The sequence below is a fragment of the Bombus huntii genome, chromosome 7 (genome assembly GCF_024542735.1).
Source record: "Bombus huntii isolate Logan2020A chromosome 7, iyBomHunt1.1, whole genome shotgun sequence".
Lineage (NCBI taxonomy): Eukaryota > Metazoa > Arthropoda > Insecta > Hymenoptera > Apidae > Bombus > Bombus huntii.
This window is the reverse complement of record NC_066244.1, coordinates 9,454,205-9,478,376: the sequence shown is the minus strand read 5'-3', so window position 1 is coordinate 9,478,376 and position 24,172 is coordinate 9,454,205. Positions and strand designations below refer to the sequence as shown.

Sequence of the window (24,172 nt, the reverse complement as noted above, 5' to 3'; positions counted from 1 at the left end):
AGAAGAATGCGACCGCCCTCTTGTCCGACTTGTTGTCCTCTGACGTCATCCTCTCTTTTAGTCAATGAATCCCGTCTGAACACGGGTCTGTACCTAAAACGATTAGTCCTTCGACGATCTTGCAAACACCGGAATCAGAAATCTGCTGGAAAAAATGTCTTGCCACGAAGTGAGGAAACTTGCAGCCCTTTCCTGTTTCGTTCTTATAGAAGTTGCATTGTCCTGTGTAGCGCTTTGTTGTTTCTCCAGATACAACGATTCACATTTATTTATTTGAATTTGAAATTTGCTTATCGCAGAAAATTTTGTCGCCAACATATCGTGCCTGGCACACGAAACTTTAACGTATTTCATTATTTCGTTAGCACCGTGATAACGACGATCGTATCGATGATACGATTACAGCGATGGAATTTAAAAACAGTCTTGAAATGTACGTAAAAGTTGGTAGACTTTATTTCAAACGTACGCTTCACGAGAAAATAGTATGTACAGCGTGAATAGTTGCGATAATTGTTGTTCCGATAATTTTGCGTGCAATACGAAGCTCGTCTGTGTTTTTTAATTTTGCGGATAGTCAACGAGCTAAGTCATATATTTCCAAAGAATTGAATATCACTCGTGTGCCTGAGTAATGAAATTAAGAAACGTACAAGCGCAGTTTCCGATGAATTTAATATCTGGCAGGTTCGAACGTCTCGTAACGTGTATTTGTTTCGAAATTTAGCAACTTGTTCGTGATAGTCGTATCGCGTCACACGCTACAGAAAATCTTTCACGTAACACGTAGTGTATCCTGCAGCAAGAGTTTCTCTAATTGTTCAAATTTTCAAGTCAAGTTGTATCGTGCAAGCTGTTACGAAGCAACGATTAAATATTTTTGGTTGGACGAATTAGTAAAACGTTTAAACAATATTAATAAATAATGCTACTTCGGCTGTCTCGTACGTATCGAAATGGTAGATAAACCATTGTAACTATGCAGAGTAAAATACTCGTGCCCACTGTTGGATTTTTTCATCGACGACAAAAAAGCTTGGAGTCGCGTGATCCGGCTCATTTCGCCACGTATAAAATTATGTGGCGTTACATCGTGCTCTTAATAACGCCTGTAACGATCTTTAAAGCAACGCCTTTAATGATGTTGAAAACAACGCCTTGGCTATGATACGAAGAAAGTATCCGGTCTTGTCGTGGAAATCTACGCGTGTGGTCCCGTTCGTGACATCGATTTGTGCATGGTATCACTATACGCTACTGGCTATAAGTATCGGAATACTCGTATTAGGATACATACATTGCACATACGTAGGTCACATATTTAGAAAAAAGTTAGAAAATTCTAACAAATTTACTGCATTCTTGGCGTTTCTATTTGGTAATTTAGCATTTTATATCACGAGACACCATAAGGTATATAATACATCCGCAATGTAAGTAAAATATTAGGTTGTCCAGAAAGTGTCTATCTTTTACAGATACGTCTTTTACAAACATGGAACCTAATCCGTCGAACGTTGTGATTTTTATTTTGATGATCATATTCGATGAAATAATATAAAACGAAAAATGTGCATTCATTATTTCCTTATAAACGAAAGAAACTTTTATAACGACCTAATAATAATAGAATTATAATAAATATTATCAGGATAACGTGTGCATTTGTGGGTATTATCAATGATGCAAAAATGTACAGGGTGTACATAATACGTAAAGCAACATCGACGACAAATATATCTAAATGACGATGAAACAAATCGCACAGACTCTGTTTCTGCAGTTGTGTTGATAAAAGTACAACTATGTAGTATTGCGAATGAATTTAATATATTATTGCGTTTGTATAATATTTTATAGTTTATTATATATAATATTGGATTTGGTATTACACTTTAATATCGTTCAATCTGTACGAAGTAACGCATTTTGCAAGGAAACGATGAATATTCTGCTATTTATGGCTCACACTGTAAATCTTCAGAGATGTAAAATACGAACTACGGATGAAATAAAACAGTCCCCGATATACCGTATGGAGTTGCTTCTGGAATCGAAATTCCAAAGTACATAATTAATAATCAATGAAGTGGACGAACAAGAGTCGAACGAAGTTAGGAGTAGAATTTTTAACGCGGACAGATAATCCAGCCGTGGGTACGTGTCGCACACGTAGACACTCTTGGGTCTCGAGTCGAGATTGAAGATAGCATTCTTACAAGTGAATTACCAGTTGGCCGTTTCGAATGTTAAGTGAGAAACTCGCTGTTACGTTGACGATAAATGATCTGACCGCGACGGATTATGATTTTAGACGATACCGTCGGCTTGTTTGTGGTCGATGAACAGACAGTAGAATTTCCACGAGAATCGTGATTCACCAAGCCACAAATTCGTCGTCTCTGATCGTTTCTGTGCTCTGGGCTCTGGACGTCACGCGTTCCGGTATCCTCCGATGTTCTCGATCGCGTTGGATTCCTGCAAATTACTCGAGTCATTAATCATGCCTTGGCTAGTACCTGGTAGTACCTTGCAACGCATATCCTGTCACGGTGCGTGCATCGTGAAACGCGTTTTCGCAACGTACCGTCTTTTCTCGTCTATTATCGCGATTTTCATACAATTGCCACTGGTATCGCGATTTTGCTTCAAGATTAGGTTCACGTTTTCCGTATTATGCGTTGGCTTCTAACGATATCACTGCAATACTGTTTTTTAAGCTTCCTAAGGAAACGAACATTTTCAGCGAGTCAACGTTTTTCCTTCGAACCATTTCGAATATACGAAAAGTTTTAGTTAGTAATAATAAATCCATTAATATCGAATAAATGATTAATTACGTCAAATTAGACGTATTTTTTTTCGGTATTTTTAATTTCATTCCATTATGCCTTTTTATAAAACCATTAGACGAGATGTGCTCTCACTATTCATAATTGTACTCATAAACGTATGATTCTCCTTACAGACTGAAAGGTATTTGATCTTGAGAGATCAACAGCGTAATCTTCAACCCTTTCGCTATCGTATTCTCGAGATCGAAAGTAGTTTTGGACAACATATCAAGCGAGGAAAATGTAAGGAAAAATACATTGAAGTAATTTGTATAATTCAGTATGTAACTGCATAAATGGAAGTGTTTTTGTGTTACGGGGAATGATGAAGATATTTACACGCTTACCATGGAAAACCTTCGTACGTGCATATATTATGCGTCTTCTACAACATTTCTTCGGATTTGTTTCGAATTGTACATTGGAATAAAAATGAAATTGCAACATGTTTCGTATAGTATGCATAATATTGTATATTCGTAAAAGATTTTCACAGTGAACGTTCAAACATTTTCCTGAGTCAATGTATGTGCATCTATCTTTTCTTTTCTTTTTTTCTTTTTCTCTATAAATGTTCACTCGACGTTCAAAGGCGTATATGCACGCTCTTCTTATCAAAAGGGTTAAAGGCTAATCACTTACTTCTGTTAATAAAATAATCAGCGTTGCAAAACTGTAGTAGAATTTTACGATGTTGCCATACTGAAATAAATAAGCGCTGAAAACTTCGTTACGACAATTTCTATAGAAATTGCAACTAAAAATAACCGAGCAAATGAGAATAATTCCGCAATAAAGAGGTTTCGCAACCCTCTTGGCCGCGATCTATAAATCGACGATTTAGAAAATCGTAGACGATTTCTGTATCACATGTATAATATTAATTCTTTTTATCATTAATAGATCGTCGTTTGATAATCGTCGAACGTTACTGGAAAATGCGTCATATGCAAAATAATTACATCGCAAGCGTAATGTTGTGTACGTTAACTTTTATAAACAGTATAAAACTCTAAGCAAGTGGTGTGTGCAGTTATCGTTTGCGATAGATGCAGTTATCTTTCTTGGGTCATTGATGGTCCATCAAGTGCATGTTTATCTTCTACGATTGTAAAACGTTGTATACTAGAAAACGCGTAAAAGTAGATTCTTGATCGCGAGGGAACTATCGGAAACTAGTAAACATTGTTTTCAACAAAACACAATGTTTAGAAGGAAAGAATAGGAAAAATGATTAGCGCGACGATTCTTTCAAGACTGAAACCGAATGATAAAATATAGAAATTCCTCGGTCTCGTTAAAATTTCTGGCTAATAAAAATAAATACTCGACATGCTTCTACCACTTAACTTAGATAACGAACAGAATTTATCGTATTAGAAATATAACATCGACACTACGAGCTAATCGCAATCTATCGCAATGTATTTCAAACAATGAAAAACATATCTCTGCTGCCGTGTAATTTGTCTAATTAACGAAATTTATCGTAGTAGAAATACGCGTAACATACCACGATCTAATCGTAATTCATCGACATTGACAACTTCGTCGTTCATCTTTTATTCTCAACGCGACACGAGAAAAGAAAAGAAGGTATTTGAGAAGAAAAAAAAAAAGAACAGAGATATTCTTTCAGGCGAGGCGATTGGAAAGGACGAACGAGAAAACCCATCGATACCATTAATCATTGTATTTTGCATTTCCCATCGGCTGTAATATTCGCCCATGGCAATTTCGATGGTCACGGTTCTACTTCGTGTCGTAACGTTCTCGTGATAAACACACACGTACACGTATGCACGAGTTTGCATCATACGTTTCTAGGAACGTTCATAACGTTTTCCTCTTTCTTCCACGCCGTCCATAAATAAGACGCGGATCCGTAGCGTCGCGATCGGAATATTCGCGTTTCGAACCGCGACAGAGCATTCCAAACTCGCTTCTATCTCGCCGAGATGTTAGTTAGCACTCCATTACCGATTCTTCGAAGCGGTCGCGGTGTTTGGTTTTCTGGTCAGTTCGAGATTCGAACTTATAAATAGGACGCGCGCTTCTATATCGAGGCGGACACGTTTCATCCCCTTGGTTTAACCCGTTGTAACTAGTTCCAGATGGGACAGAGCAGCGTTTAGAATCGCTCCCGTTGCAACGCTCTCCGCCTGTACCATCGTGTTCGAAGCTTGTTTCGTTGGGTCTTTTGTATCGTGTCACTTATTTCCAATTAAGCCTATTCGTTTAGCGTTTCCGTGGCAATCAAAGAAGTTAGAAATCGGTATCCTTCTTCCCGTGATACTGTTCTTCTTTCACCAATGATGCGATCCTCTTCGCGAGATTTTGGTCCGCAAATTGCGGCAGTGCTCGTTCGTTCCGCTAGGATTGTCGCATCGTGCGCAGCATTTCCGATCGTGTCTTCTCTTTGAGTCTCGGTTCCTTGGAAAAGAAAGAGACGATGGTACAAGTAACCGTCTGGTAATACGTACAGTTTTGCAAATGTCACTTCAGCGCGGTATTTTCGTCTGCAAATTGTGAGAGCGAGAGATCTTTGACGAAACGTGGTTTGAAAATTGCACGCGCTTCTCTTCGTGCAATGGAAAGTTACTTTTAAAGCGCGGTTATTAGAGACTAAGCGTAGGCTATTCTTGTTATCAAATGGAAAGAAATCGGCAGATTTTTAAACGACATCGAAGACGTAAATTAGGTAACGTTCGAATTTCTGCATTCTTTCGTACTTATTAATTCGATGTATCGTTTTATTACTATCTTTCGATAATTTAAATAATAATGTGACTTTTGATATTTCCATGCTATAAGATGGTTATCTATAACCGAAGGATAGATAAGATGAAAAAAAAAAAACAAGAAATACCGTTGAAACAACTTTATCGAGAATATAAAGTTAGTTGTTTTATCAGGCACTGGCAGAAACTGAGCAAAGTCTGAACTGGAAAATAATTTTCTTATTTTTATTTATATAGCACGGAATATGAAAACGGACAATGAGATATTTATCTTCATCGCTATGAGAATAAGGAAATCCAACCATTCGATCGATTCAGATAGTTTGCTGCTCGCTCACTCGCTATGTATGACTTTGCTTTAGTAATTCAGACGCAAACGGAAATTTGCATTAATCGTAAATCCAGATAAGTTACGCTAATCAAAAGTAAGAACATACGTATGTACATCGTAATACGTTTGAACGTGACTATGACGTTTGATGACATATCTTTCCCTTTTTTCTTCATAAATCGCAATAAATCATGATGTAAAAAAAAAATTAGCTCAGACCAATAATAATATAAAGAAAAAAGCATGAAATTAGTTCTATGTTGTCGTATTTATGTGACAGCGTAATCGGAGATAATTATTTCCGGGTTTTTTTTTCTCTAAGTCGTAAACTTGTTACAGGAAAATTAGCTTAGATAAACAGCAAAAGCAAAAAGTACGGATAGACAAAAAGAATATGAAATCAGTTCTATTTTAACACATAGCCAGAAACGTATAACGAGTTCGATAAAGTCTAGAAGCTTTAGTTCTTCGAATTAAACGATTGTTTTATAAAAATACATAATTTTAATGCACACGAGTACAACATGAAATACGTGCGTGATACGTTCGATCGTCCAAGACTTTTTATTTAGACAATTTTCAGAATGGCCAATACGATTAAGCAGTAGAAATGGTAAACGACGTATGTAAGTACAGGAAGTGAAGATTTCCGGTAGAAGCAAAACATATATATAGGTATTTCTGTTAATCTTGATTTTATTGAATAGTCGAGCGCTATAGGTTTTTTAACGTGAATGATTTTTACAAATTTGAATGAAAAATAGATGGCGAAATATATATACTGAATTAATGAAATTTATTTACATGTACATTATGCTTCCTTTTTTTTCAATTACGATCCTGTCGTAGCTCGATTTTGCGATAAGCTTAGAAACTAAGATAAATTGAGGAATTTTCTGAAAGCCTAGAATTCTATGATAAAAATATGTGCAGGCAACCTCCAGTCAAATAGCCAGATTATTATAAAAATTTCCATTGATTCGGTAAATATAAAAGGACAACATTTCATGACAGACTATTATAATTAAAAGTTCAAACATTTTTATAAATATTAAAAATTCCCAACTAGAGCATCGGACATTTTATCTCACGTGCCCTTTTTCCACAAACTTGTTCCATGCGTTACAGTTGCATAACTTTCTCACGATATTTTCCACGTACAAGTTACGTCATTTCCCATTAAAAAAATGTCGCCTAATTTGTTTGGCACTTACGTCATCCACTATATCAATTATCGATTATATTCTTTCGATATCATCGTGCTATAGCCCGCGGCTCGTCTCATTCATCAAAATGAACGACACGTGAGTTTTCGTCTCAAAAGGCAAATGTTTGCCACGAAGTGACAGCTGAGAAGGAGAGAGAGAGAGAAAAAAGAAAAAGAGTACGAAAGAGAGAAAAAGAGCGAAAGTAAGAACGATCCTGACACAAGGGAAGCTTCTAAAGGGGTTGCCGTTTATTTTCAGATCGCGCGCCCAGCGAAGGGGATCAACGTCGGTGCAAAAACAGCACACCCCTGCCTCTTCCCGGCTCCCTTACCACCAACGGAGAAGGTAACTATGTCCTCAAGGTTATACATACCCCTTTTCGCGTCTATCTCCGCCGTCTGAGGCGTATACGCGCGAAAGAAAACTCAGACTGCATAGAAAAGGAAGCCGCCAAGTGTCCCACTTCGTTTCCAGCTCGTTGATCTTAACCCTTGCAGCTTTAAGCTTCTGCTCTGCTGGTTTCGACGCGAGAAAACCATTTTAAAAGATCAATTATCCTTGTTATTAATATCTTGCGCTGAGAATTTTTCTTCCATTCTTCCATCTTTTTTTTCCGTTTTCTTTTTCACATTTTCCTTCCAGTCTTTTTGACGAAGAAATTAGAGAATTTTTCTTCCACTCTCTCATCTTTTTTTTCCCTTTTTCACATTTTCCTTCCAGTCTTTTTGACGAAGAAAGTAGAGAATTTTTCTTCCACTCTCTCATCTTTTTTTTCCTTTTTCTTTTTCACATTTTCCTTCCAGTCTTTTTGACGAGGAAATTAGAGAATTTTTCTTCCACTCTCTCATCTTTTTTTCCCTTTTTCACATTTTCCTTCCAGTCTTTTTGACGAAGAAATTAGAGAATTTTTCTTCCACTCTCTCATCTTTTTTTTCCCTTTTTCACATTTCCCTTCCAGTCTTTTTGACGAAGAAAGTAGAGAATTTTTCTTCCACTCTCTCATCTTTTTTTCCCTTTTTCACATTTTCCTTCCAGTCTTTTTGACGAAGAAATTAGAGAATTTTTCTTCCACTCTCTCATCTTTTTTTTCCCTTTTTCACATTTTCCTTCCAGTCTTTTTGACGAAGAAAGTAGAGAATTTTTCTTCCACTCTCTCATCTTTTTTTTCCTTTTTCTTTTTCACATTTTCCTTCCAGTCTTTTTGACGAGGAAATTAGAGAATTTTTCTTCCACTCCCTCATCTTTTTTTTCCTTTTTCTTTTTCACATTTTCCTTCCAGTCTTTTTGACGAGGAAATTAGAGAATTTTTCTTCCACTCCCTCATCTTCTTTTTCCTTCTTCTTTTTCACATTTTCCTTCCAGTCTTTTTGACGAAGAAATTAGAGAATTTTTTTTCCACTCTCTCATCTTTTTTTCCTTTTTCTTTTTCACATTTTCCTTCCAGTCTTTTTGACGAAGAAATTAGAGAATTTTTCTTCCACTCTCTCATCTTTTTTTTCCCTTTTTCACATTTTCCTTTCAGTCTTTTTGACGAAGGAATTAGAGGATCGTAACGAGAGTGTTTGGTGTGATGTTATTAGTCGTTGTTCGACGAGGATACAAAGTGGGATATATTTAGACGGCGGAGAATATTGTTGAACCTTGACGAGGGTATTTTGTATTTTGTTGTATCTTTTTCGTGTTTTCGTTCTTTCGAACTAATCGTTTGATTATTACGCGAATAAAATGAAACTCGGACACGTCATTGTTTGTAGTGGCGTAATAAACAAATGACGTATCCCTGACGCGTTTACGTGTCAAAGGTTTCGGACTAGATGATTTAACGACGAGCTAAATTACTAACGATGGTAAAATTGACACGGCAGTTGTGAGCAAACTTCGTTTAAGAGGACGGACGATTAATGAAACGATTTTTAGATTCTACGTTGTAATATGTTTAAAGAGTATCTACGTTCGTAAACAGCGGGACAGAAATTTTAATTAAAGCGTTCTCTGTGCTTGGACGACAAAGAAACAGCAAATTCCGAAACGTAACTGGCCAAGATTAATATTTCAAGATGCTTCTCTTAGTCTCTTTATCTCGTCAAATTATTATCGTTAACGAAATGCAAAAAAAAAAAAAATGTAGCGACTACATCGATGGAAAAACATGATAATAAATACCGGATTAGATAGTGTAAATCTTATTAGACGCAAATGTTGGATATTAACTTATGCAAATTTAGCCTAAATCGATCTTTTAAAGTATCTTCGGATTAACGCGTATACGTTACACGCTGCGTGTAGCAAAAAGTCAATTAGAAATTCACTCGTCCACATGCGTACGTATCGACATTCTGAGAGGTTGTTCCGCTATTTCGCGAATCGTGTTCATTGACACGTTCCACCGTTTCGATCATGCAAACAGCCAATCTTAATCCTATGTTTTACGATTATTAGGTGTCTACATACGTTCGACTTATCTATTCGCCACTGTAACGTTGTATCACAAATGAATCAGTAATAATTTCTTTTCACAATCTTATCAGTCGGTTCCAATCTGTTGCAATTGACAATGACCGAATGATTTATTCTCTAAAGTAGTACGTAAGAGGAAATTATATACGTACTATATTCTGCTCATCACGTTTTCTGGTTCACGTTTTCCTTAGCTCGTTAATTAGAAGCTTGTGTAATAGGATGAAATTCAAAAGGAATGAAACACAGCAATTTCTGTTACGCCAACACGATATAATTTATTTTTTACAAAAAAAAAAAAAATTTTTTTTTTGACACAACACGTACGAAAATGAGTGATTTTTCGTAGTAAAGCTATTGACAGACTATGGACGATAGATTACCGACTAAGATAGAAATCTGAGAAATTCGAATAGAAACAGGTTTCCATAAATAGGTCACTCAATAAGTTTAACGATAGAACAATATCTACGATGCTTAATCATTGATCGAAGTGAAACTGAAATGACACGTGATGGAACGAAACTAATATTCTCACTTTAAATTTCATCGAACAAATTAATTCAAAGTAAAATTATTGAAACGTTAATAACCTATAAAACGTGTAAATAAGAATACTTTAGGACATCGTGCAACTCCTGTGACTCGAATGACGATCGAAATGATCTTGAAACTTATGAACAAAACCTTTTCGCTTCACGAAATTTATTTCGTTTGAATAGTTCTCAAAAAATGTAACAGCGTGGGCCATCGGTGACCACGGCGGCAGTCAACGTGTTACGGTTTCGAATTACAGTTAGATACTTGTAACAGTCAGACGGCGATCGCGACGAAAATCATGTGAAAACGTAGAAACGGATGAAACAGTGGTTAATAGTTGGTCGAAGAAAAAATGTACACGGCGTAAATGCCGTTCATTAGGCTTAACGGTTGTTCGGTGGGTACATCGATCCCCCGGCTACGCCATTGGTCGATGGCTACGCCTATATCCACGTGGTTAACCTTGAACGATGCTACGAACGATTTCTTCTCTTCGTCTTTCGCCGCGTTTTTCACTTCCGTGTCGAAGAGAACAGAGCATCGGAAAGATTCCCGGCTGAACTGGTTTGCAAGTCCGCCAGCACTCTTTCTATTCGAGAGAAAGGAAGACAGAGATCTTTAAAAGAATTACTGACCGGGATACGGCAAAAATTCATCGCAGAAAAGTCGTCGTCGAATCGGTGGCGATCGCGACCCTGCTACCTGTTGTATATTTCAGAAGGATGCGTTTTTACCGGATGTTAATTTCTCGGAAGAATAGAATATCGTTGCGGGAACTTGCGAGGAATCGATCGTGCTGTATCGAGATCGCGTTTTCTTCAGATTCTTCCATCGACTTCAAAGAATTCTCGCCAAACGTCGAACGCCTCGGTTCAGTGCAGTCGAATCCCTGTTGCAGCTTGAATTAATTACGATACGAATGAGCAAATTGTTCTCGTAGGAGAGAAGATCGTTCGTTTTGTATCGTTTTATAGATGTTGACGTTAAATGGTATTAGAAGCTCGCGGATAAAAATGTAACAATTTCTTTTATCGTCGTTTCGCGGCCTTTCTTGTACGGGGCAAATACAGAGGGGCGTACAGCAACAGCCCACCCTCTGTCGTTCCCCTAGGTCAAGTTCCACCCATTCATCCATCACACCATTGAATGATCGATTTTGTTTTCCCGTGTATTTTCCCTCTTTACGAACGTGCACTTAATTCGTCAAGGGAAGTTAGCTACTCGATAATAATAATTATTTATCGTTTTATCTTCTTTATCATCGTGACGTCATCCGAGCTTGTTTTATTCTTAATGAAAATTCCTAAACATCTAATAATTGGATGGTGAATTTGGAAGAAACAGACGCCTAAGTATAGACATTCGTCTGTTGTCTGAATATCGTAGCGAATAGTGTTGCGAATTCTCGACTAAGGAGCAACCGGTCAGGTCAAACCGATCGGTCGATATCGCGTACCTCGAATGACTTAAAGCTCAAGGTGGAGGAGGTTTAATAGATCGAGTGTTCTAGCATTGTATTTTCACTTGCTGTATAAAAGTAACGTGTGATGTTATGAACACGGCGGTGATAGGATCTTGTTGGGAATGAAGTATTTCACTCGTACGGTACGATGTCTGATGACGAACTGTCTTCCTACGTTGCTGGTTCTCCCAACCAGCCGTTGAGTTTCGTCTGCCCATCGTGCCCTTCTGGCTGGTCCTTTCCCGGGGTTTCTTACCTGACCTCGGAGTCATTAGGTTTACAGCTCGGGAAGGACATGTAGTTGGGAATTTCCTGAAGAAGGGAACGGGCCTGTCCGTGCCATAAACGGACGGTCACTCAAACTTCCGAACAAATAGTTTACTTCGAATATTATGTAAATTTTCGCACATTTAAATTTTCCACAAATACGTGGGTGTTCTATTCACTCGGATAATAACAATTCGACAATCTCAACTTTTGCTAGCAATTCGATTTCGTACGTAACTTTCTCAACGTTTCCATATGATTTTGATGAAAGATGGACAACAAGACGAAAGCATCGATTTAATTCCTTTTTTCTTGAAACGGTAACACCTTACTGCACGTACTATCTTTAATTTCTCTTTTCGTCGTACTCATCCACGAGAAGCTGGAACATATCGCGCCAGCAACAACCCCTGGCAATATTACGCCAACGTTTCTCCCCTCCGTCATTCGCTTCAATAAAATCACAGGCATCGAAGCGTGAAACCGCAACGAGGCAACCCCACAGCTACAATAAACCACCCCAATTCCGCTAATCACGTTGGATTTTCCCGCGCTATTTCGCATCGTCCGCGTTACACGGTTGGTTCAGCACGCGCCGATGCAAAGCCTCGATTACGCGGAACGAGGGATTAGCTTAGACGCGAGGCTGCTCACAAGGTCAAAGATCGGCATCCTTGCCGGCGATTAAACGCTCACGACGCACGGCTGCATAATTCCGAGCAATATCGCAGCCGCTCTAAAAATACGCGACACGACCCGCAACAGAAAAACTCTTTTTTCATTGCCTTTTCTTCCTCTCTCTCTCTCTCTCTCTCTCTCTGTCTCTGTCGACTCTCGTCTCTCCTCTTCTCTTCTCTTCTCTTCTCTGCTCTTCTCTTCTCTTCTTCTTGCCATCGCGACAAGGCGTACAGTGTCTTATTATACGAGGCACGAGTACGTATTTACGCGAGAAGGAAAGCGCGCGCGGATGCTCGAAGAAATTTCCTTTAGCGTGCGCGTTCCAGCGAGCTGACGCGCGCGCAGGTTTTCACGCGTGACGCAGCGTCAGCTACGGTTCTCGTCGTTTTTTCTATTTCGGCGCAGACATACGGCGGTGTTGGTTCGCGGAACGACCGAAACGCTTTTGGCAAAGACTAGAACGAGGAAAGCGGCGGCGGCGGCTACCCGACCGGCTCGATTCTCTGGCCACACGAGCGCACCGCCCTCGAGACAATTCCACGAATTTCTATTATCTTGGTCGAAGAGCCGTGGCTCTCGAAGCTGAACACAGTTGCACGTTGGGAAAATATCGTAAAGTCGATGGTTCGATATTACGTACGTAGTCATTGCAGAGAAATTTTGTTTTCTTGGTTCCGTTGCTTCTTTCAACCTTTTTTAACTTTTTAACTTTCTAACTGTCAACTTCTTCTTCCCTTTCGCTAAGATCCTTCGTGAATTGAGAAACCACTAGCGATCGTACGATTAATTATTGTCGCACCTTAATTTTAATAACTCGCGTGTAATAGTTAACGCTAGAACTACCGATAGTTAACACGTATCTATTTCTACCAAAAACCAGTGAAAATGACTGGTCTTTAAGAAATACGTAATAATAGGATATTTTTATATTTGTTGATTTATTACTTTCTTACAGAAGCAATTCCATGTTATGTAGTGCCTTTTTTCGTATTATTAATCCATCTGTGATCCCTAAATGAGGGTTGACACATTTATAAAATTGTATTTGTATAAAATGGTATTTCTAGTGTTAGCATCTAGCGATCTAGCGATCGATTCGGAATTTTCCTGATAAATGATATCATCGTATCGAATGATACGCAGTAAAAATTTTGAAAACGTGTGGGAAGTTGTACAAAATGAGGAAACTGGTTAATTGGAGTTCGATAAACAGACTGCAGGATCCTTTTACACTTTTTTTTTTATTATTTATTTATTTACATTTTACAATTTGTCCAGTAGGACATTTGGTAAAATATTATAGCTTAGTGATATAGCAATATAGCATGTGGATGGCTACCCCCAGTGGGATACCATCTTCGAATGTTTTACACTTTGACAAGTACCAATCATTTTGATCGGTATTGGTACAAGTAGCCTCGATACAAAATTATTTTGAATACATATAAAACAAAATAAAATTCGTTATATTGTTCTTTTAGTTATCGTTGCGAAAGTCATTACATCATTGCGGAAAAAGATATAACATACAGTAGGAATCTTAAAATAAAATTGTAAAACCAGTCATTTTGACTGGTATTGGTACAAGTAGCCTCGATACAAAATTATTTTGAATACATATAAAACAAAATAAAATTCGTTATATTGTTCTTTTAGTTATCGTTGCGAATGTCATTACATCATTGCGGAAAAAAATATAACATACAGTAGGAATCTTAAAATAAAATTGTAAAACCTATCAATTTGACTGGTATGGTAGTTCCAGTGTTAATACGTTCGACGAGTGGCGAGGTAGGAAAAGTAGCTAAGGAATACCAGTTGGATAGACCGAAACAAAGATCGTTATGTTTTTCTAAATAATTATCAACTCTTGGATTAATTACTGATAATTAATAATTTTCAAAAGGATACTGACAATCGTTCGTTTCTGGGCAAATTGACAGCGACAAAACGTTCATATTCGTTCACGTAGATCGAACGATTTCGTTTAACGAATGATGTAAGACATTCGCACGGTAGGTAGCAGAAATTAGTGCGCGTATGCGAGACTCAGATGCACGTTCTGTCGTAAAAAACGATGCGTTTACGATACGGTGTTCGAGAGAAATACGTATTAAGCGGTAGCAACGTGACGTGTCCGTAAATTGCTCGAAACATACTCGAGACGCGCTTGGTGAGATAATTTTTAACGCCTCTTTCGATTGTCGTTATCTGACGATGTTGCATACTTTGTTTTTATCGCCGTCGGAGGAGACAAACCGCAGAGTTTTATGAACCGCGCGAATCGTTTTCGTCGGTGTATCGCGTAAAATCGCGAATCACCTGGTTGCCATTTTAAAATCAACTTTCGCCAGGAGAAAATGTTCGATCGGCAGTTGTTTAGCAACGGAAGATGAACACGACGGAAATTCTGGAAAATTCTCGCGTCTGCCGCGCGTCGAAAGCTTCGCTCTTGCTATCTGGCTTTACCTATGCAAAGGCCACTGCACTGTCGACCTCAGACGTTTTCAAGCCGCCAGTAAATCGCATTTCCGACGAGTGTTCTCTTAGCGAGTCGTACGGGGAAACGTAGAGACGCGCGAGAAAGTGGGTTCCACGCGAATTTCGTTCATTTTCGTATAAAAATTCCTCAAAATTTAGCGCCGCGTTTAGGATTTGTGGTAAATTTTCGCTGTTCCGCGTGATACGTCGATTTACATATTATTTAGTGACTTTACATACGCTTCCTTTTGCTACAAATAACCGTATCAAATGTATTTCTAAACAAGTTTATTCAACAGCTTACGTCGATTTATTTCATCGTGAAAATTTCTCTGGTTCCTTGTTAAGTATTTCTAAGCAAGTTTGTTCTACAGTTTACGTCGATTTATTTCATCGTGAAAATTTCTCTGGTTCCTTGTTAAGAATTACCTATTATACGTGTGTATAGTATTTTTGAAGAACTACGTTAAAAATGTAGCACAGATATTATTATACTAGCTCCGTAATAACGCTATCAAGTAACATATTTTCCACTCGCATGTACGTATTTCTTTATGAATGTACGCCTAACAGCGACAGGTCTGGCCTCTTACGAAAGTTCTTCAACTTTATAAGCTATTTTTCAAAGGCTTACAACTTTGTAGCTAACAAGTTCTCGTTTCCAACTGTCACGTTAAAATACTACTTTTTAATGTGATAAAATGACATTAAAATCAGAGAACCAACAAAAACGCACATACTTATCATGTTTTTCTGCTGCGTGATCTTCAATTCCGCAAGAATAATCTGAACGAAAAATCGACGCTGGAATGTAAGGGGCAATTTAATTCGTTTTTACCTCGCGTTAAATACAACGTCATGTTAGAATCGCTGCGTTGAGGTCGCTGTCAACGAGAATCTACGTTTCAGCGTTGGACTTTTACCTCGAATGCATTTACCAAAGATTGGCATGATACCGTTCGACATAAATTACACAGTTCGTGGTATTTAATTCAACGAGATGCGAAGTTGGCATTAGGGGCAGCCCTGAGTTGCTTCGGAACATTTCACCACGGTTTATCGCTTTCGATACGCGAAGTTGTAATTCGTGTATCACGTGTAATTCAGCAGCGAGGACGCGATACGTACAAGCGTTTCCTAATTCGTTGGATACGGAACTTTATTTGGCACGAACCAGCCGGATCAAAGCGTAAATTCTACCTGATAAAAACGTATCGGGCCACCGTTTCAATAAAACGTGACATAACACCATAAATTATTTTTAGCGCCTCCGGTGTGTACCTTCCATGCGTGAAAAATTTGCCAGTGGAACGAAAAACATCCGAGTCACCGATAAAGACCACGTTTTGCATCGTCCACATTTTATCAACGGTTTTTATTAATCGTTCAACGATATGGTTCAGCCCTTCGTAATCGGAATTTCGTTGCTTACGAGAGAAAGAAAAAGTTCTAAAAGTTGTTCTACTCAACTCATTGAGAATCAGATAAGAATTCTGCGTGACGCGAAAAGAAGGAAAAAAAAAAATGCGTAAAAGTTAGGCGAAAATTCGAACAACGTGTTTGTACATTAAGCTTGTTACAAGGATCGAGGAACGATGTCATTGGAAAAGAATTGCCATGATTTTTGAAGAAAGCAATAATTTGTCATTGATATAACATCGATATAAAGCGATAGAACTAAATGGAATCGAACGAAAGAAGTATATGATATATATGAGAGAAATTAAAAATAAACGAAAGTTCTTTAAACTTTATAAAAGCGCAGAGTCAAGACGATAGAAGGAACAGTGACGAAAAAGGCGTTAGGCAAGACTTTGGTATTTCCTTTCATAATTGCGGAGTTAAAAAATAGAATTAGCAACGTTGACCCTTAATTATTTCATAATATAGATGATAGAAACGTTTAATGGCTTCCTGTCCAATAAAGTAAACAAGTTGGACGATTGCTCGCTGCTTTACTCTAGCCAGGCGAACATTTTCCTCTTATAGCGATTGCACACAATTGCGTAAGCAAATCGAACTCATTAATTTCGCAGAGCCAAAGCAAACAATGATCATCCACCTCTCTGAAAGCATCCGTTCAATTCGCTGGCAATCGGTCAAACAGCATTCCATAAACAAGGGACGACATATCTGACATGCTTAGAACTTCTTCTCTTACAAACAGCCAGCTCCAATCAAACCATATGCGTCTATTGTATTAATCGATATAAATAGTTATATCTTTGAATTATTTAACTCATTTTATCTATTTACCATCATATTATTGTACTGCGTTGTTATATTATGAACGTCGATTAATTTATTTAACAATTATCGATATCTGACGTTCAAATCACAACAAGGAACTATGCTCAATTAGAGTTTGTTTTCATAAACAAACTAAATTTTAGTTACAAAGGATTAGCAGACGCGTAGAGCATAAAAAATACTCGATTCTTATCTTAAGAAACTATAGTCTAAATAGAGTAACACGTTGATATTAGAAAAACAATTAAAAATCTAATCGTGAAAAAATGTCCGGTTAAATCTGAATTTTGAAAGAAATCGAAAGCTAAAACGAAGAAAAAGGCAATGAGAAAGAGAAATACGTAACAAGAGTCCGAAGCAAAATTCCATTCACTTCGACGGAAAACACTTTGCGATATCATTCTGCTTCCAAATAAAGAAATACTCAAAACAATTTCGACTTCGTTCCACACTTCAAAGCATATCTTCAAGACAACTGACACAACAACGAAAATATGCGATTACAAGTCTCCCGAATCGATTCAATAACCAGCCTAATTTAATTTAATGGCTTCATCCTAAACAGGGCTCGACACGAACTCCATCTTCCTACGATCCTTAAATTTTACATATTTCCCCATCTTCCGACGTCTCAACGTTTTAATCTCATTATAGTATACAAATTTGCCACGTTTCAAGAAAATATCATAAACGCGAATCGAAACGAGAAATCGTGCTTTCTTCGTACTATATCCGATTCGAAGTACTATATCTTCTAATTAGAAAATATATTTCTTAGTTGGAAAAATGTACGCGTAGTCCAGCCGGGAAGAACGATCGAAAGAAGCGTATAGCGGAGTTATACGTACGACGAAACAGCAAAAAAAAAAAAAAAAGAAAAAAGAAAAAAAGCAAAAAAAAAAAAGATGAACGTCGAACGATAATCGTATCCAAAATTCCATTCACTGTCAGAGAAAACCTTTCAATCCGCGATACGTTCTTTGAAATCCGCGAAGCAATCAAGCAACGGAGAATCTACACGAACGTGTACGCTTAACCCGTACGCTGAAACGCTACAAGATGCGCCACGAAACAAAGAGCATTAATAATAAATAATGACGTCAAATATCCGTCAGTGGCGGTCGAGGGAGGCTCCTCACCTTGTGTCCTGGTTCAGGACGAGCAGGTCGCGAAGGAGCTATAATACGGATGGCTGGTAACGGATAGGAAAGAGAGGGAAAGCCGGCTCCCGGGATGCAGGTTTCAGAATGGCACAATAGGTCGGCTAAGGTGGGTGGCATTCGGCGCGACTGTTTGAGGGAACAGGGGGGCCCTGGCGCCAGACAGCTGCCGCGTGTCTCGACCTCGCTCGCCTCTCTCTCTCGTCTCTCCTCGCCGTCTCTACCAAACCATCTCTTTCTAACCATCTACGCGCGTCTCTTTTTCCCCTTCGATGTTCGTTCTCCTCTTTCTCCCTTGTTTTCACCGTCTCGTTCTTTCTCTACGATCGTTCTCTCTATATATATGTCTATCCTGCTTCCTCGTTCGTGATTTCCTCTTCGTTGCTCCGAGAGACTTCGCCGGCCTCACCAGCCAGTATATCCGTACACATAAAACGAGTTCTCTATATGCACGCTTATACGAGTATACGAGGCTGACTGACTCGAGCTGAACTCCGCTATTTTATTGATTTATTTTGGCGCTAGGCATCTCTGTCGCGCTCTTGCTGCCGCGCTCCACCGACCACGATCGATCGAAACGTGTGGCCGCGTCTCCAGCCGAGAATCGCGGCTCGGCAAACCGCTCGATTCATGGCTGGCTCGCGGCGCGGCGTCGCGTCGCGTCGCGTCGTCACCGTGAAGGCCCTGTCCAGCCGAGATCGCTCCGACTGTCGATGACGGGGAAACATGATTTCCGGTTGGCGAACGAATACACGTCGGCGATTTATCGGCCAATTTTTTTTTTTTGATTCTTTTCCTTCGTATCGATGGATTTCAGTCGGTAAACGTAACTATTGTAGCATCGCCTGACAAATTTCTAATCGTCCTGGAGCAAAGGCTGAGAGGAATTTTTATATCAAACTACGTAGTCTCGGACGAGAAACAGACGTTGTTCGCGTGCAGAATATACGTCTCTCGAGTTACTCGTTTCTCTACAATTACGGCCCGTTGGCGATTTCTGACAACGCCTTTTTTTTCTTTTTTGATATTATAAGTAGGCGATATTAGGGGATAATATTGCGTTTCATCTGTAACAGCGATTGTAAGGTTCGTTAAATGGAAGAATAATAATTTTGGTTGAGAGTATGACATTTTTGTTGAGCGAGTATTCGTCCAAGTCGATTCGGCCTATGAAATTTCTGTTAAAGATTCGTTAAAATTGGTACATAGCAATGATTTTTTGGTTTGTCAATGGAAGAACGAAGGTTTTGGTTCGAAGTATGGAGATTTCGTTGAACAGGTATTCGTTGAAATTAAGTTCGAGTCAGGTTTATACAATTTTTGTCGAGTTGATGCACGTTAATATATGCAAACGATCGTTTATTGCCTCTCTGGAAAATCGGTTTTTCCTTTGTGATAGTGACAGACTATGATGAAACCGCTAGAAGGGCAAGAACCGCGATCAAGATAAATATTCGTTTTGTCAATATTATCATTCACGGTGTACTTTGAAGCATTTAATTAATATGAACGCGTCTAGCCATAAAATAAATCGCATGGTAAAACGCGGAGGAAGATTCTTCAGGCATTGATCGATTTGGGATACGTTGGATCGTTGCGTATGCTTTACAACGTAACCTTGGATCGAATAGGAAGAGAGACAAAATCGTTTTGGGAATTTCGGTGGATAAAATTGCGCGAAGAGGTAGTTAGGATTCTTTGAAATTCCGCGCGTGGTGGCGGCGTCACCTTGGAAATCTTGATTAAAGCCGATCAAAAGGCCGATCACGTTCGAGAATCTCGGTTGTACTCGTCGCTTTTGGCGATCCCGAATAACGTGCGCGGTGTCTACGAAAATAGCTTCATTTATTTTCCCGCCGGATCGTGGGATATGAATTGAATGTTCTTGAACGCGCCGCGTCTCTGCCGGATATTCCTTTCGTTAGATATTTTCGGGCTGCCGGCTCGAAAATACGTTTTCTGTTATGCCGGCTACATATTTTGAATAATCGTTGGACTACGTATTTATGGAACGAACCAAAGCAAAAGTAAAAGAGTAGTCAGTGTTGGTATATATTTCAGAACTTGTAGGTTATTAATAGACTACATGTACGTGAAATTAGAATGCTTGTGGGCTTATCACTGATAGCACATTTTACAATTAACAATCGTAGGCTAAAAAGACAAAATTCTGATGTTCCAATATACGCGAGAATCGTCTAATGTACATTTTTGCCTTCGCTCATTTTCCAATCAGACGTTTTCTTATCAGATTCCACGTATCATTTTCATTACGGTAAATTTTTAATCAAATGCGAATACTCTTTGATGAACATACTTTTCCACGTGGAAATTTCGAGAAATTGCCATCTCTGATTCAGCGTTAAACTAAAACGAGAAAGGGAACGTGTGAAAAGTATCTACGACAGATACAGAAACTCTGTAACTCTGTAAGATCTTTGATAACGTTCAAAAATTAACGACAGTGACAATTGCAACGAAACTTTTTCACCGTTTGTCACTGATAATCCTGTTCCTAATCCTCTGACCAACGTGTCACCATCAGAAACTACGCTCAAATTTAGCACGTCCGATCTGACGCATTTCACGAGTCCGACAAATCATAAACAAAGTAGCGCTATACTTAACAAAATTCGGAACTCGTGCGACGTTATTTGCAATCAAACGTAAATCGTTCGCGAAAGCTCTCTCGGCCGTTTGTCCTGGCGCGGTCGTTTCCGAAAGGAGCGCGATATCTCGCGTGCCAATTAAGCATATTTACAACGCTGTTTACCAGCAAGCTTGCTTGGAATTTTCGGACCGTTGCGAATCTTGCCAACGGAGATCGTTTCATCCCAGCTCGCATAATAAACGTAGATCGCATGGATGAAACGGGAGGACAGGAAGTAAAGTAAATGGAGATGCCTCGTTCTGCCAGAATGATAAATTCGTACGGCGGTATCTGATGCAGGTCGCGGCATAATATTTCGTATGGATTTCTACGGAAACGTATCGCGAACTGGGGGAAGCTTGCAACATGTTGCACACACTGAGACCTCGGAATACAGATAGATATCCCAGCATTGTGCAGCAACAGGTTGCTCGTGTGTTGTTGCTCTTTTCTCGCTCACAGATCCCTCCATCTACGACGATCCTTCTTATCATCCTCGTCGGGAAAATCATCCGTCAACTTTGCTAGTTTCTTCTTCTTTCTTTTTTTTTTTAGTTTTGTTCTATTTACCCGTTCTTGCTGCCTCGTTGTTCTTGCTCTTTTCCCATTATTCTTCTTTTCTTACGAGATTTGTTTTGCTTAACGTATACTGTTTGTAGATTATCGAGGTTTTTATCGACTGCTTTCGACTTGTTGAATGAAACAATGAATGATATTGTTCATTGAGTTGGAAAAGTTGTAATTGGGGAATCGATGATCGCTCGCTGCAGTGAAGATACTTTTCTTGGTTTTTTTTTTTTTTTTGGATGGAATTTTAGGTTTTTTTTTTTTTAGGTAACTTGTTTTCCGGATTTGAATGTTTTTATAGTACTAGTGTTTGTATTATTGTATTAAGTATTATTACACGAAAAATTCGTCTCGAAAGGATTGGAGGGAATTTTGGAAGAATATTGTTCTAATTTGGAACACGCTATATATGTAATATATAGACGAAGTATATTAATAGGACATAAAATGTTGATTTTATCCTCCGCAACTCGAAGTTTGTTCGTTTATGAAAGAAGAGAAAGATAAAATTGTTAATTACAACTTTTTACCTTGATCCGAAAACTGAAAATCTGTACGCAAAGATTTTATCCTTTGAAAAAAGGATAGCCGCGATATCAGGAATCTCGTGGATTTTAACTCTACGGACTTTGCTATCGATAATTTTAACATTCTCATTGATCAAGATCAGTGTAAATGATCGAGGCTGCAAACTGCATATTTTGCGTCGATAATTCAAGAATTTCAATAGAATGGAACAATTGCTTGTGCATTTCATTTCTCCAAGTATTCCTCGATACTTATCTTCGTGCAGATCTTCGTTTCGATTTCATTACGATGCTTCCTCGCTGGCATATCTTCGCAAGAAGGTCAAGGACACTGCGGTGAACTTGGATCGAAGTCCTTAAAGGGGAGAGAGTTCTTCCCCATAGAAGGAAAAACGAAGACAGATTCTCTTAAAGTAAGAAACCTACCTTTCTCGCGAAAGACGAAAAGATTACATCTCAACACAATGTGATCTTGCTTTCGCTTTCTTTTATTAATCGATATTATATCTTTTATTTATCGATTTATTAATCGATTTAATGTATTTGGTTATTTGAAACGTTTCTATCACGATCGACTTAATAGCATTAATTTGTATTTGACGAATGCGAGAAAATATAATCGAACGAAGCTAGGATCCGCTTCTAATCGAATACAAAGAAATTAAAAGAAAAAGAAAACAGTATCCAGAATTCGTTAATTAGAAACGCTTCATTACTGAACAACGTGACGTTAGATTTTATGTTAGAACGACGACAAAGAAGAGTTGGCTGATGTTCATTTCCCTTCGTATCACAGTTATACTATAAATAGTTGACGCGGAATGTAACAGTTATTTTCGTTATCATTTGAGCTGACGTTTATAAGATCCCTTCAGCCCTGCTACGTTCTTTCGACTATTTTCCAACCATTTGTGTTTTTCTAACGTTTACAAATATCTCAAGTTTGTACAAGGTATGACGAAACTCCTATTAATGTGCATGATTTCTCGTTTGAATTTTATATCAGGCATCTTCATTGACAATTCAAGGATCACGGCAAGATTAATTACGAGAAAGGTAAAATCTACTTGATGGAATTCATTGTCCAATGGAATGAAAAGATCTCGAAGAAGGAAATTTTGTTCGGTCTGCTAAACAAGATAAATAGGTTTAAAAGAACGTTAAATTACCAAGTGTTAAATAGTATAGATAAAATAATACAGTCGCTCCTTCTCCATAAATAAATATTTAAATGTAATTTTAAAATATAAAAACGCAAATAAATATATATGAAGACAAAGTAGTTAGGTTTCCAAAAAAAGCAATGAATATTCTATGGTTCAAAAATGATATTACCTTCATTCTGTTCGCTGAAATTCTGAGACCAGAGTACGCCGACGTGTGTCATTAAATTATCGAAACATTTCTAAATGTCACCGAAGCGTCTAAAGAAATATTTCATAATTCCCATTCGAAACTTAACTTGCATAACAACGATAAACCCGCTGGAACGAATTATCCCACGAGCGAGTTCGCCTAATTACAAGATGAAAAGCAACGATCGTATCCCGGTCATTCTACGCGTATTCTTCGGCCGGGCGTTTATTTGCGAAACGTACAAACAATACAGTGCGAAACGAGCTGAAAAATTAACAGATCGTTAAACATGGAAACAACTGGAAGTTAAAACGTTGCAATTAGTCGCGCGACTTTCTGGCGAGCTCTATCATTTCCACTGTTCTCTCTGAGTCATCTAATTCGTTGATCTTTGATGTGCGTAAGTACCGCATAACTCGGTCGTTTCATTTCCCTCCGTGTAATTACATATTTTCCGATTTTAGAACAACCCGTAATAAAAAAAAAAAAAAAAAAAAAGAGGAGTAATTAGAAGCTTGTTGCAGTTCCTGCAAGACACACGCTTTTAATACACGCTACGTACCTGTAATAATTCTCGCTGTGATACAGCAATGATTAATTAGAGATCGTTCTGTGATACAAATTAACGTATTAACGTTGCAAAAACTTGAACACTATGTATAC

The 24,172-nt window shown here is 38.3% G+C and overlaps 1 protein-coding gene across 1 annotated transcript in view; it reads left to right on the top strand.

The window, feature by feature from the left end:
* LOC126867699 (uncharacterized) overlaps window positions 1-24,172 on the top strand; it is a 115,104-nt gene that overhangs the window by 39,249 nt on the left and 51,683 nt on the right. Inside the window, exon 3 of the mRNA XM_050622510.1 lies at window positions 7,373-7,459. Within this exon, the coding sequence (XP_050478467.1) occupies window positions 7,373-7,459 (87 nt within the window). The remainder of the gene's footprint in view (window positions 1-7,372; window positions 7,460-24,172) is intronic.